The 14,829-nt window shown below is 35.2% G+C and overlaps 1 protein-coding gene across 1 annotated transcript; it reads right to left on the bottom strand.

Moving 5' to 3' along the window:
- Window positions 1-2,227: 2,227 nt before the first annotated feature.
- LOC106052318 (shiftless antiviral inhibitor of ribosomal frameshifting protein homolog) lies at window positions 2,228-14,571 on the bottom strand. Its single transcript, XM_056016016.1, has 9 exons — window positions 14,414-14,571; window positions 10,249-10,357; window positions 9,555-9,589; window positions 8,088-8,231; window positions 6,931-7,031; window positions 6,478-6,621; window positions 6,300-6,336; window positions 5,457-5,478; window positions 2,228-4,554 (listed from the first exon to the last, which is right to left on the bottom strand). The coding sequence occupies exons 1-9, from the start codon at window positions 14,447-14,449 to the stop codon at window positions 4,385-4,387; spliced, it is 798 nt and encodes a 265-aa protein (XP_055871991.1). The 5' UTR covers window positions 14,450-14,571; the 3' UTR covers window positions 2,228-4,384.
- Between the last annotated feature and the right edge of the window lie 258 nt (window positions 14,572-14,829).

Genomic DNA, 14,829 nt, shown 5'->3' with positions numbered 1-14,829 from the left:
AAGACGTTACAGTCAAATTTGCAGACCTTATCTGTACCTTAATTGTTTTTGTTCTATTAACCGGCTGTGGCGATTACAGGAACATGCTCCATGTATGTAACATATCTGTTTTTAAACGTTTTAATAGTGCGATGCACAAGTAGGCCTCCATGGAGCATACACACAAAATGTTTTAATAGAGCGATACACAAGTAGGCCTCCATGGAGCATACACACAAAATGTTTTAATAGTGCGATACACAAGTAGGCCTACACGGAGTATACACACAAAATGTTTTAATAGAGCGATACACAAGTAGGCCTACACGGAGCATACACACAAAATGTTTTAATAGAGTGATACACAAGTAGGCCTACACGGAGCATACACACAAAATGTTTGAATAGTGCGATACGCAAGTAGGCCTACATGGGGTATACACACAAAATGTTTTAATAGTGCGATACACAAGTAGGCCTACATGGAGTATACACACAAAATGTTTTAATAGTGCGATACGCAAGTAGGCCTACATGGGGCATACACACAAAATGTTTGAATAGTGCGATACGCAAGTAGGCCTACATGGGGCATACACACAAAATGTTTTAATAGTGCGATACACAAGTAGGCCTATATGGAGCATACACTAAAATGTTGCTTAGAAACTTTGTGCATTGAAAAATAAATGTGCGAACAAGTTAACTTTTGGAAGGAGGCGAGGTGGCATAATAATATAAGATAAGATAAAATATCAAAGGTTCAATGCATTGGGTAATATAAAAGAGTAGTGGTGGTGTTAGTCACACTCAAGTTGCAGATAGCATCGCCAGGACACTCACGAAGATTGCATAAAATCCTAAACTGATATACATCGTTTATGAGATATAGTTGTCCAATTAGGTATTTAGACGGAAGTAGACTAATAACTTGGAAGTATGGTTGTCCAATTAGGTATTTAGACGGAAGTAGACTAATAACTTGGAAGTATGGTTGTCCAATTAGGTATTTAGACGGAAGTTGGCTAATAACTTGGAAGTATGGTTGTCCAATTAGGTATTTAGACGGAAGTAGACTAATAACTTGGAAGTATGGTTGTCCAATTAGGTATTTAGACGGAAGTAGACTAATAACTTGGAAGTATGGTTGTCCAATTAGGTATTTAGACGGAAGTAGACTAATAACTTGGAAGTATGGTTGTCCAATTAGGTATTTAGACGGAAGTAGACTAATAACTTGGAAGTATGGTTGTCCAATTAGGTATTTAGACGGAAGTTGGCTAATAACTTGGAAGTATTGTTGTCCAATTAGGTATTTAGACGGAAGTTGGCTAATAACTTGGAAGTATGGTTGTCCAATTAGGTATTTAGACGGAAGTTGGCTAATAACTTGGAAGTATGGTTGTCCAATTAGGTATTTAGACGGAAGTTGGCTAATAACTTGGAAGTATGGTTGTCCAATTAGGTATTTAGACGGAAGTTGGCTAATAACTTGGAAGTATGGTTGTCCAATTAGGTATTTAGACGGAAGTTGGCTAATAACTTGGAAGTATGGTTGTCCAATTAGGTATTTAGACGGAAGTTGGCTAATAACTTGGAAGTATAGTTGTCCAATTAGGTATTTAGACGGAAGTTGGCTAATAACTTGGAAGTATGGTTGTCCAATTAGGTATTTAGACGGAAGTTGGCTAATAACTTGGAAGTATAGTTGTCCAATTAGGTATTTAGACGGAAGTTGGCTAATAACTTGGAAGTATAGTTGTCCAATTAGGTATTTAGACGGAAGTTGGCTAATAACTTGGAAGTATAGTTGTCCAATTAGGTATTTAGACGGAAGTTGGCTAATAACTTGGAAGTATATTGACAGCGAAAAAAAACAGGATTTAAGTGATGGCATGAACATTTTGTATGAAATGAATAGAAGAAAACATTCGGGCAGCAGGTGAATATGGTCCCATAGAAAAAGATGAAATGAGGTGGTGTTTGGATGGAGGGGGCTATGGGGCTGCTACTCCCGGCAATATTTTTGACATCTTATGTAGATATTTACAGTTGTGACGAAATGAGCATCTTGAAGAAGATTGCGCTTGATATATTTACTTGTAGGACAGGGTGTCATCACCAACAGCCTATAGTCTTGTCTACTCCATATATAAATAATAAAATTCACTTTCTAATTCAGTTTATGTCATTCAAAGCTCGCTTTTTATACAGATAGCAAAACAAAACATTGAAAAAAACGAATGCATGTTATTCTATTCTATTTTTATTATTTTAATTTCATACATCACAATAGGTATTGTCAAATATTAACAAATAATATATCAGTCAATTGAATGTATATTTAACAAAGCTAATGGAATATTACACAACATCAAACCCGACATCCGATCACAATGTACATATTTTATCACCAAAAGAAAAAAATAAAATAAAAATACAAGATAAAGAAAAAGTAGTTTGTGTTGCAACACAAACTCGTAGGAGGTCTTTTTGGGTTCGCCATATTATAAATATATAATTTATATTTAGAAAAAAAAGTAGGTTAGACAAATGTTTAAAAAAGTAGCCGTTAAAAATATGAAATCTGATTTTCTGTAACGCATTTAGTTTTTTAGGTTTAGATATAAACCTTGCATACATAAAGACTGACGGACAGACAGAAGACACAAAACTAATAACATCTTTTTTTCTCCTTTCTTGTCCTGCTGACAATGATCGACTCTCGATAATATCAATACTTTTTTTTTATTTAAATGAAACCTTTTAGATTTTAGTTTACTGTAAAACTTTTGTTTTTTCACTTAGCTTTTCTTTTTTTTCTACAAAGGTTTAACTAAAATGTGAAGAAAAAATTTAAACAACAAAAGTTTTATCGGTCAATTAATCTTTAAAAAAGTATGTCACATTCTGTTTTTGAAAATTCTGTTTAGAGTCCAAAATCAAAGAGTCCAAATCGTCGGCCCATATAAAACTATTTTAGTCAACAACAAGAGACAAAATCCGAAAGTTAAAATTATTTTAAAAAAAAGCAATGAAATATCAAAGAAATACTAACAAATAAATTCAATAGCAGTAGGGCCTATGTAATAGCAATATTGTAAGAGACACAAATACTGGCCAGTACATAAGATTGGCAGAGACTTGTAGAATATCAGCCGCTAACATAAAAGCCCGCGCAGAGCCTCGACCTTTATCCCTAACCTACATTCATTCACTTAAATCCATCAAATATCGTTTCACTGGCCTACATTGTTTTGTTAAATGTGCATTTCTTTCAGACCTAGTGATGATGATGATGGGCAGATGATGTAAAGGTCATCTGTTTCTGTGGCCTTCGGTTAATGAGGGTGTCATGTGGCCAGCACAACGACATACGACCAATCGCCTTTACCTTTTCCCCATCTAATGTCAGGTACCCATTAAAGCACAAGGATCCCCCCAAAAAAGTCTTCACCAGGATTTGAACCCGGGACTCCAAGTTTCCTGAGCTATTAAATAATGTTTTAAAAATTGTACTATTTGAAAAAAAAACTCAAACCGATATATGACACCTTCACTGCAATGTCAAAATATACATAAGCACAACGAAAGCCCATTGAAACATCACTTTGCTGTTCACTATTTCATTATGTGTATCGTTAGTTTGAGACACAATTTCCATATTCTGCTATAATGTATAGAAGTTATATTCTTTTGTCCATACTGAAAAACAATTCTTCTTTTTAACATTGAAACGCCTGTGTTATTGCCAATTTAGTATTATTCTAATTTTAGACTGATAATTATTAAATCTCTAAAGTATTTAGACTCCTGGCGAAATGAAATGTTTTGAATGCAATTAATCAATTCGATACCTCAGATTACCAAAATATTACCTAATCATGCTTTAAAACATTTGAAACAAAGAATAGAAAAAAAATGTAAAAAAAAAAATTATTTAAATTAATTATTAATATGAAATAAACATAGACATAAATAAATATAGACTGGCCGATTAAAGAGTTTTATGAAACGAAACTTTGTGACTTGCAATTTTGTGTACTTTATTATACAGCATTATACAGCATTTATGAGCAGTATAAAAGTTAAGTATTCATATCTATTTCAGCTACACACCTATATATATATCTACTGTAAATAAGGAGGCAGTGTAGTTTTGTTTAATCTCCAAGAGTGAAGATCATGCAATTTTTCATAATTCGGAAATCCGAATACAATAGATATACATGTTTTCAAGTTACATGAAGTTACATCCTTCGGCCAGTCTATATTTATTTATGTCTATGGGAATAAATGAAGGGGAAATAATTCATAAATAGTTTACTTTCTGTTACATGAAAAATTAAATGTTTTTATTGACAATGAAAATGTCAAATAAATCCAATTCGTCAATCGATATATTTCAATCAGACTCATTGATATCATGCAGGCGCCTAGATGGACCTTCATTAATACTGTCCAGACTCTCTTGTCGTGTAAACGTGGTGACAGTTGACCCCGTGCTAACGTGGGGCTCGCTGTACGTCAGGATCTTCTGTCCAGTCTTTGGATGAACGCACACCGGTGAATTGTCTGAAAAGATAACAAGATTGTTTGCTTGTACATTTTTGAAATAATAGAAATGTTCAAATCCCGCCTAAATCGTCAATATCTAATGTAACGAGAAACATAAAAATTACTTTAAAAAAGAATATATATTTTATAGAGCGATTATTTTGCTCTTAATCTAATATATAAAGAAGAATTGAAAGAATATGTATGTATCTATATGAAGATGTCCCGCATGGAAATCAAAACCGTTTGACCAATCTTGATAAAATCTTGGCATAAATGTTCCTTAGATCATATAGTAGAGACCTAGTATATTTTTAATGCCCCATCACAATCGGAAGGCCCTAAAAATAACAAAGGTTTTAAAGACAGTTTATGTGAAAACACAAACTCAAAATCGGACCCGAAGTGGTCCACCCAGGCAGGTAAAAAGGCTGGTTTCATTATTTTCAGAAAGAACATCAGAATGAAATTCCATCAAAGACAAATGACAGAGAAGAATGGAGAAAGAAGGTTGACATATCTTGTATGGTGCCCCAGCGGACCAGCAGACCAAAGGATAGGTGAATGTGAAGTTAGATGTGAACCTGGCCTAACTGATGTTTTCTAATGAATATCTAATTGATATAATTGTTTTGTAAAGTGTCGATCTCTTATTCAAATCCTCAAGAATAAAACATAAAAAAATAATAACTTCCTTCAGTTATGTACATTTACAATGTCTGCGTCATGTTTCACGCGATAATATGAAAAAGTACTTATTAATTGTTGTTTTAAATTATGTCCTACTTATATGCATACTAAATTTTTTTTTTCTTAACAAAAAAAGAAAACTTTGTTTGTGTATACATGTAGTAGTTGATAGGACAAAAACTTATAGAACTTAGCAATACAAATGTAAAAAAAAAAAAAATTTCTCTTACCGTCATCATCACAGCCATCGCCCTGGAAATAGAGAAATATTTTATTAATTCAACGATATCAGCACATCTATTTTGGAATTATTCTAACTAGGGAAAGTTTTCTATATGATTTGTAGAATTGAAAACTAAAGGAAGTAAATGTTATTTTAATTTCTTGCTGTTGCCTTATTGTTGATGTTATCGTTGCTGTAGATTGATGTGTACTTCCATGCGTTCGATTGGAATTCACAAAATATAATAGCAAACAAGCTTGAAATAGGCCATTGCGAGACCTTTAAGCCCAGAGAATGACAAGGAACTAAAAGACAAGAGTTATCCTAAACTAAAGAGCTTAAATTATGTCCCTTGCCTATCCAGCGTACTTGGAATTATAGTGTTTCATTTTTTACTCCATTTGAAGCTTAACTTAGTAAGGTTTAATTTATTTTGTTTTTTGCTTTAATTTTGTTTTTATTTGAGAAGAGTTGAATATTGTTCTCCGCTGCATTCTGTGATCTATACTCTGTGTTCGTCTATGTGGCTGCTGGTCGTGTAGTTTGGGCTTTGAACTTTGGTAGGCATGATCCCAGATTAGAGCCAAGTATGTGATCATTCTCTACCTCCTACACTCAGGCTAGGACGTAATGATACATTGGAAAGAGTTAGTATTCAGCGGCAGCCTAAGATGTGCGAGGGGCCCTGGGCGAGTGTTATATATCAGGTACACACATATTTGTTCGATGGGCGGACGCTGTAGCCCCGCTGATCCTGTTTCTATAGCCCCATCTGTTATAAAACTTACAAGTCATTTCTGATTGATTGAATTAAGATTATCAATTGAACAACTAGACACTGATAACTTACTTTCTCAGACTTATCTCTGTGCCTTGTACAATCCTTGCTGTTGATGGTTTTAAAAAGTGAGAATTAAATATATGGAACACGCTTATTAATGTCTATCTAATGAAATTTAAAGGCAAATCCCACTCTAAGAAAATTGAGGAAAAAAAAGTCACTCCAAATATATTAAAAAGTAACTGACCTAAAACAGTCCACACCATTACATGAGTGAGGCGCGGTAGTCTTTCTTCCTCTGTTACGCCTTGGTCTGAGCATATGTTTGATAGGCACCATCTTGTTACACTTGTAGCATTCGCTTGACGTCACATTCATCTCGCCAAAACCACTAAAAGTACATTGATGTCTGACTGTTTATGACAAAATCATGACGTTTGCTTTTGTGTACCAAATAGCGGACACCGCTTAAGACCCTGGTACAGTTATTTAGTCCCCTAAATTGTACAACGTTAATTTAGACCCATTAACCCAAATGATGTGATCATGTGATGTGATCACGTGATGTAGAATCTGATTGGACATAGTAGACGTATTATTTTTGTGACGTATTTTTTTTAAATATTTGTTTTAGTTTAGAAAGATGTCATTGTTGTGAAGGTTTCATTTCAAAGCAAGTTACATCAAAGAAAATACTTACGCAAACTGATTGCCACAGTCACAAATAAACTTTCCTATCCCCCATTCTTTGTCTCTACGAATAGGATCATACTTTTTAAGACATATCCTACAAGATGACACCTGGAAATAGAACACATAATCTCGTGATATTTGACGTGTTCCTCTGATAATGTTCACAGGTCTAGGAACTAAAGACTATTTAGCAAGCTAACCACTGTATTCATAATATCAAATATATGTTTCTACTTACATCATGACAAAACAAAACCCAAATGATGTTTATCAATCAAGAATCTTTATATGTTTTTAGTGTAAAATGGGATATGTATATGTCCCTAATATTTGTGTCCCAGATATGTGTATGTCCCAAAAATGTGTATGTCTCAGATATTTGTATTTTCCAGATATGTATATGTCCCAGATATGTGTATGTCCCAGATATGTGTAAGTCCCAGATATGTATTGTTAGACACCTTATTTATAGTTTAGTTATTTAGCGACGCACCATAGAAGACGCATATTGAACGGGACTAGTGACGTTTGGGATATGTTGGGTTAGAGACCGGAAAATCAGTTAGCGATAGAATACTCCAGGGTAACGACGTGTTTAGTGACAGAGACTTTTACTGTGGCCTTTTATTAGAATAAATATATGTGAAGTTGTTCATCAGTGTCGACTACATCTCTTCACTAGTTAAAACAGATGTTCATTGTTTTTGTCTGGATTGTTGTTCAACTACGCGGAATACACCCGAACAATTACACCCAAACGCTTGCAGAGTAATTGGTTGAAATTCAACAGTCATCCATAGTTGACCTCAAGACAGCCTGAACAAGCAACATCACAGTATGTCCCAGATATGTGTATGTCCCTGATATGTGTATGTTTCAGATATGTGTATGTCCCAGTTCCTTCAGCTGTTCAAGTCTTTCTTTCAAAGCTGCTAGAATCAAGTCTCCTGTTTGTAACTTAAAAGCATCAATAGACAACGCACGATGCAAATTACTTCCGTAACTGGGCAGACGTCTTATTGTGTCTCTAGACTTCAGAGCCGATGACGAGACTTATATATAGAAGTAAGCGTAATAATTTACATTTTTAATCGTACAGTTTGTGTGTGTGTGTTTACTGTTATAGTCTATAGAACTGAAGTAATTAGAAATCTATTCACTCGCCTGTTTTCTTATTGGTACTTTCATCCACCAAGCTCTCTTACAGTCACTGCAAGCAAACTGTCGTACTGTTGTTTCATTCTCAGTGTCCAGCTCAGACGCCACAAACTGGGCGTCAACGGTCATTGATTTTGTGTAGTTAGGGTCCTGGTGAACAATGAGCAAGGAATTACCAAATAACGTGAATGTTGAACTTCATTGGCACAAGCTATATCTGCAACCTATTAGTATATCTATACATTTGTCATCATCAATAGCTAACCCTCCTGTTTTTTATTTATTTATTTATTTTACATAGGCGGGACCTACTCATACTACATGCTTATTGCGCTTCGACCCAGAAGCCGCCTTAGCGGGGATTTAGCGAAACCTGTAAGTCAAGAGTTTTCTTTTCTTCGGGAATTCAGAAATGCCTTTTCCTAGCCACTTAGAAAAACGCAGGTGAAATAAAGGTTCGCTTCTGAAGTGCATTTGCGCAGAGATGTTTGTGGTACGCATGTTCGTTGAGAAGTCATCCTCACTGAAGGCCTGTTGTACTCACGCAAAAGTGCGGCAAAAGACATCAACAGAGCGATGGTACGTCACTGAGTCGAAATTCGACAGTTCTGATGCAAGAAAGACGGGTAGGCTCTAGGCCAGATTGGCGAAGACGTATTGATATTGATATTCTTCATTAAAAAAGAACATTTTGAATCCATTATTTAGCAGAAGCCTCCCGAAAGAAAAGTCTGAGAGGTCCTACCTAAGAGAAGAAAGACTTCACATTATGGAATATTTTATATATTTTTTATATCATTTTTACAAGATTCATTCTCAGATATGGAGTGGTCACTACAATACAAACACAGCAGATGTTTTGCCCTTTTAAAATACAAGGACTGCCTACTCGACACCTCTCGTGACAACCATGAAGGGCCGGGTCGCACCACAGTTTGAGAAGGGCTGTAGTATTCTCTCCTCTTATTTTAATATGTGAACATTTCTTTTAATAAATCCCAAATGATTTGTATTCTTTTAATTAGCTACCACTAATGATTACTGTAAAAGCGCTATAAGTTATTAATTATGGCAGAAACTTACTAATAATCGTAGTCTGAGTCATTGAGTTAAAGAATAAGAGATTGTAGGTTTTTTTTTAAAAATCTGAACAACGTTTAGGAACGGGTCATTTATATTGTTTGATAAATGTTTGACATATTTAGAATCTTCCTTCAGTTTTGAAAGATAATTACATCCTTACCCAAATCTCCCTCAGGACGACATGAGATGGCCAAAGGGGGGGGGGGGGCAAAGTTCCAATCTTGTACCATTGAGACTATCGAACGACAGTCCAGAGCGCAAAGTCAGACATTCATCCACTTTGCATTCATTAACATGTATTTAAACACAAAGATGAAGTGATGAAAGAAAGAGTATTAGAAATAAAAAGGATGAAGTAATGTATTGTAGTTAAAACATCTCGTTCATCACCTTGTTCAGGTATTCTTGGACTTCCTGCTCCGCGCCTGAACAAATAAAAATGTATTTCATTTTAAAATAATTCACAAAAGTTGTTTGCTCTCTAATTCTAGTTCTGCGAGCAAAAAAATAAATAAATACATAAATTCAGTTATACTGTTTATTGAAAACTAAAGCTTTTCAAACATTTCGGATAACGTGCAAAAAAAAAAGTAAAGCTCCGCTTTCAGAGCTTGTTATCTGTAAGGCAGACTATGTAAAGGTCATCTGTTTCTGTGGCCCAAAGTTAACGAGGGTGTGCTGTGGCCAGCACAAAGACCAACCGCCCTGACTTTCCCAACTAATGTCGGGTATCCATTTTAACTGGGTGAACACAGAGGCGCCCAAAGTTGTTATAAATCCCATTCTTCATCAGGATAGGAACCCGGGACCTTGGGTTGAGAATTCAAGCGCTTTACATCTCAGCCGCAGAGACTCCAAAATTATAATAGACCAATATTTATGATCTGATTACATATTAGAACAAAAAATAGGCTGATTTGAATTTAAGAAGAAACTAATTTAATTCATATAGCTCTCATGGACATTAGAACGACTTAGTGTTTAAAGTCTCTCTCTCTCTCTCGATAGTTTAAACAATAACAATTAAAATACACTTAGTCACACACACGCACATAAATAGGTCTTACATATCTAATATACAAACCATTCAAGACAAAATGAAGGGCTCCTTGCTCCCCTTCGAAGTCATCAATAAGCTTCAGGGCAGTTTCTTGACTTAACCTTCCCTTCAGTAAGCTTCTTAGTCGCCGGGCCTAAAAAGCCAGATACAAAATATTATTATGTTATTTATCTGTTGTCAATAACACTAAAACAAAAATAACAACAAACTAAACACGGTTTTGTTAATGGAGGACTAGATTGAACAGTTTCTTCCCTTTCACAAGAGAGATTTATTTCAGTGAGGGTGAACTACAAAGCAGAGGCGTAACTAGTCATTTGCGAGTAGTGCGAGTCATCAACAGCATCACATTTCTCCCCAATATGTATTCAGATCCTATTCCCTTGAGCTCTTCATAACATACACGAATAAAGACAAAACTATTGCATTGAACATTTCAACATAGTGTTATGTTCTTTCACTACTTCGGTATCTTCTATATACATTCCTAATTTAAATGTGCGCCGAGGAGCAGCTTGAACAAATGTATTCAACTCGCCAATATCTTTTAGGCAACGCACTTTTTAAACGCCGACTTTCTTTTGAGGGCCACGTTACAGATTGTTGCTTCATTCTTCAATGCGCTGGTTTTATATAAGAGATATCGAACAACGTCGGCTTTTAAACCCGCCCACAGGTTCAATGAGCATGGAAGCTTATCGCCGAAAATAAACAACCACGAGACCTGCAGAGCTCACATTCAGTTATCTACTTGCTTGTAGGGAATTTAAAGTTGTCAGCGGGTAGGTACTGGCAGCAAGGCTCAAGATTTAATTAAACAATAGGTTTAAGTGGAGGGATAAGATACAAAAGCTTCTTGGACATAATTCTTCTTTTCTCTGTAAGCAGAATCTGAGGGCGTTGGGCGTGTCGAATGATTTGAAGAAAAATTCGAAATGCAAAATCTTTTAAATAGTGAATAAGTCAGACCTGTTTCTATGTCAGACGATTAACGATATTATCATGTGGATAGCCCAACGACCTTTATTTTGATCAACTAAGGTTAAGCAACCTTTAATAATGATTTTTAAAAAAATCTCAGTCTTCAGCAGGATTACAATTAGATACTTCTCAATTCAGTAGCTACTCGGCCACCAGGTCAATGCAAAGTATAAAAGTTCGCAAACACAGGCAATCAATTAGGAACAATTCTAATAAAAATATATAATTGTATTTGCTTTCATTTTCACTACAATTGTGTACTAAAAGTGCTTTATATGAACGATTCTAATCTTTGAAGTCAAAGGAAACTACTAGAAAATATTCTCCTCAATGTTTGGATCGAATCGTAAATACAGACTTTGTATGTAGGCGTATAGACCAACACCTAAGCAGTTCATGTCTTTAGAATGTAATTTAAACCGCCAAGGGCTCGTGAACTATAAATAGTGCTATAACCTCTAATGCATAGATCTGACTTTTATGTTTCAAATAGCCTTTTGGATTTTTGTTTAATCTTTAGTTAAGATAACAAGATAACATTGAACACAACATTTTATCTACTTGCGAGAATTTATTTTATCAGCGGTGAAACGTTTGTATATATCTATATATAATTTCTACACAACCTTCAATATTATTTTTTTTAGACAAAGCAAACATCGAAAACAGGTTGACGAACAGCCCTTATAAGCTCTATAAACCGCGACGTTTGCAAATAGATAGTACACCGGTCTTGACTAAGCCAATTTCTCTATCCTCTGCTGAGAAACGCCACAATAATTACTGCAATTATTTGAAGCCTTAAGTGACTTTTGTTTTCACCATATCGTAAATTAATCAGACAGAGACCCGGTAACAGGGTTTTCCCATTCGCAGGTTAGTCAAAATAAAACCATGTTATAAATAGATCACTGCGTAATCAACGTCTTGTCGCACGTTCACGACTTTTCTTTCGGTTCTGACGTCATGTTTTCAACTCTTTGATCAAACACTGAAATTGAAATTTGAATTGAAACTAAAAGCTGACATGTACTAGAAAAAAATTATTGATTCCTACTTAGCCCAGTGGTCTTAAAGTGTAATTTAATATTACATAGAAAATAAATGTATTCAAATAGTAGACATATTTATATAATGTTTATACATTTGTTTGACATGTTTCGGATGTTCCTTCAAAGTTGAAGATAATTTACTTCCTAGTGGAAACCTCCAGCAGGACGACGGGGAATGGCAGTGGTCAGGGTTTGAACCCGGGACAATCGAGACGACCAAGCGACAGTCCAGCGCACCAACCACACGACCAGGCAGCTACCCTTATATCGCATACTTTAGATACATTTTAATAAATATAAGATTGCGTCTTTCATTTGCATCGAGAAGACAATAAAGTGTTATTACTGTCACTAAGTCATAATAATTAACAAATAAAAAAAAATAAAAAAAGCTTTTGGAAGACAATTTCTCCCTTATGAAGCTGATAGCTGTATGTTAAAGCGATGACTTCGCAATGAATAACTAATGAACGGAACACTTAGTGGGAGGTTGTGACAGAGCGTCGCATGAGGTTTGCGGGACATGTTCTACGACAAAATGAACTACGCACACCAAGAGTTGCGATAACATGGAGGCCAATACGAGGAAAGCGCAGACTTCTTGAAAAAAACTATTATTAATAAATATTCACAGATTTTAACTTCAATAAATATGTATGCAGGACACAACTCGAAAATGAAACTTAAAACTAAATCTAACTGACTAAAAGTACACGTCTTTTTGTTATATCTTCAAATCTGGATTTTAAATTTAACATTGGTAAATAACTTACTTAAGCTGCTATAGACCAGACAATAGTGTTTTCATCCGAAATTTATTCAGCCAACCGTGTCTCATGGATACATTAGAAATTTATTCAGCCAACCGTTTCTCATGGATACATCAGAAATACAAACATATACACCATAACTGGAGGCGCGGTGACTGAGTGGTAAACTGCTTAGCTTCCGAACTAGGGTTCTCAAGTTCGAATCCAGATGAAGACTGAGATTTTTTATTTCGGGATCCTTAGGGCGCCCCTGAGTCCACGCAGCTCTAATGAGTACCTGATATTAATTGGGGGAAAATAAAGGCGTTGGTCGTTGTGCTGGCCACATGACACACTCAAAGAGCTAACCTTTACATCATCTGCCCTAGAGATCGCGAGGTCTGAAAGGCTAACTTTACTTTTTTTACATTCCATAACAGTAACAATGTTTGTTTAAAATTAGTATTATTGATATAATCAATTAGTAAACCTATCCCGCATAACTGTATATTTAATGAATTGAACTGTGATATATAATACAATCAAACCAAGCATTTGATAATAAGTACCACATAACCCAATCCTCCCTTGCATTTTGTCTACTGTATCTTTGTAACGTATAGGATATTTAGAAACTTAAGAAATCTATAAATACTATGACAGCTTACAGTGGAACTCGAAATGCATCTGCCATTTAAATTTCACTTCGTTCTTGATCACAATGTGATCCATTTCATTGCGTTGAGTACGTGCCATATATATTAATAGCTTATGCTTGTAGCATCCACGCACACACACACACACACACACACACACAAACACATACACATATATATATATATACACAGGGCCGCCGCGAGGGTTGTGGCCGCCTGCGTGCAAAATTAAAAAATGACGCCCCCCACCCTTTTTTTTTAGAAAAAAAAAATGTGTTATGATCTACGCTCATAGAATTTGGTGAGAGTAGTTTGCTTTAGAATAGTATTGAAGAGGGGGTTTTCAACCTCAACCTCCCTGTAGGGGGATTTTAAACTCAAAACCATCTGGAGGGTAATTAAAATTAAAAAAAAAAAGCCACCTGGAGGAGGGGGTTTAAACTCAAAAACCCCATTGGCTTAGCTACGCTCAACGAATTTTAGTGTATAATTTACTTTATTTTTATATTGAGAAGGTATTTCTTAGCTTCAAACCCCGCTGAAAGGGGGTTTAAACTCCAAACCCCTTTGGCAACGCTCATAGGTTTTTGAGTTCGTAATTTTATATATATATATATATATATATATATATATATATATATATATATATATATATATATATATATATATATATATATATATATATATACAGAGAGAGCGAGAAAGCGTAAACATGACTGAGATGACAATATTTACACAGAATAAATGTTACCTGATTGTCACGGGAATCTTCTGTAGAATCCGACATTGTCTCTAACGTCCCCAGTTAAAACGCTAAGATCTGAGCACTGGAGTTCCTTGGATGCAGCCAAGAGTCCAAGAAGAAGTGAAGTAAATTACTTTTTTTTCATCGTAAACTTCCCAGAAGCAGAAAACTAATTGCTAAATATAGATCTGACCCCGTTTTTTTCACCTACATTTCTAAAAATAGTTTCAGTTTCAGTTCAATTCCTTTTTGTGAAAGGGACATAATCAATGTAGAACCTGAGTAACGTGTTATTTTAAGTTATGTTCCCTAGGTTAAATTCATGCTCATGGTGCCATGAGATAGCGGTAGCTGTAGTTTCGAACTCTGTATCTAAGCATCGTGTCCTCAAATTGGTATCCAACAGAAGAACATTAACTAAT

Source organism: Biomphalaria glabrata, chromosome 1 (assembly GCF_947242115.1).
Source record: "Biomphalaria glabrata chromosome 1, xgBioGlab47.1, whole genome shotgun sequence".
Taxonomy (NCBI): domain Eukaryota; kingdom Metazoa; phylum Mollusca; class Gastropoda; family Planorbidae; genus Biomphalaria; species Biomphalaria glabrata.
Note: the sequence above shows the minus strand (reverse complement) of the source record. Positions and strands in the feature narration are given on the sequence as shown.

Bases quoted from the DNA above. Each gene is read 5' to 3' on its own strand.
- LOC106052318 (XM_056016016.1), bottom strand. From the start codon at position 14,449: ATGTCGGATTCTACAGAAGATTCCCGTGACAATCAG. The intron at 8,232-9,554 runs GTGATGAACGAG...ATTGTTCACCAG, and splicing joins TCCAAGAATACCTGAACAAG to GACCCTAACTACACAAAATC. The intron at 7,032-8,087 runs GCGAGTGAATAG...TTCTATTTCCAG, and splicing joins AAGTACCAATAAGAAAACAG to GTGTCATCTTGTAGGATATG.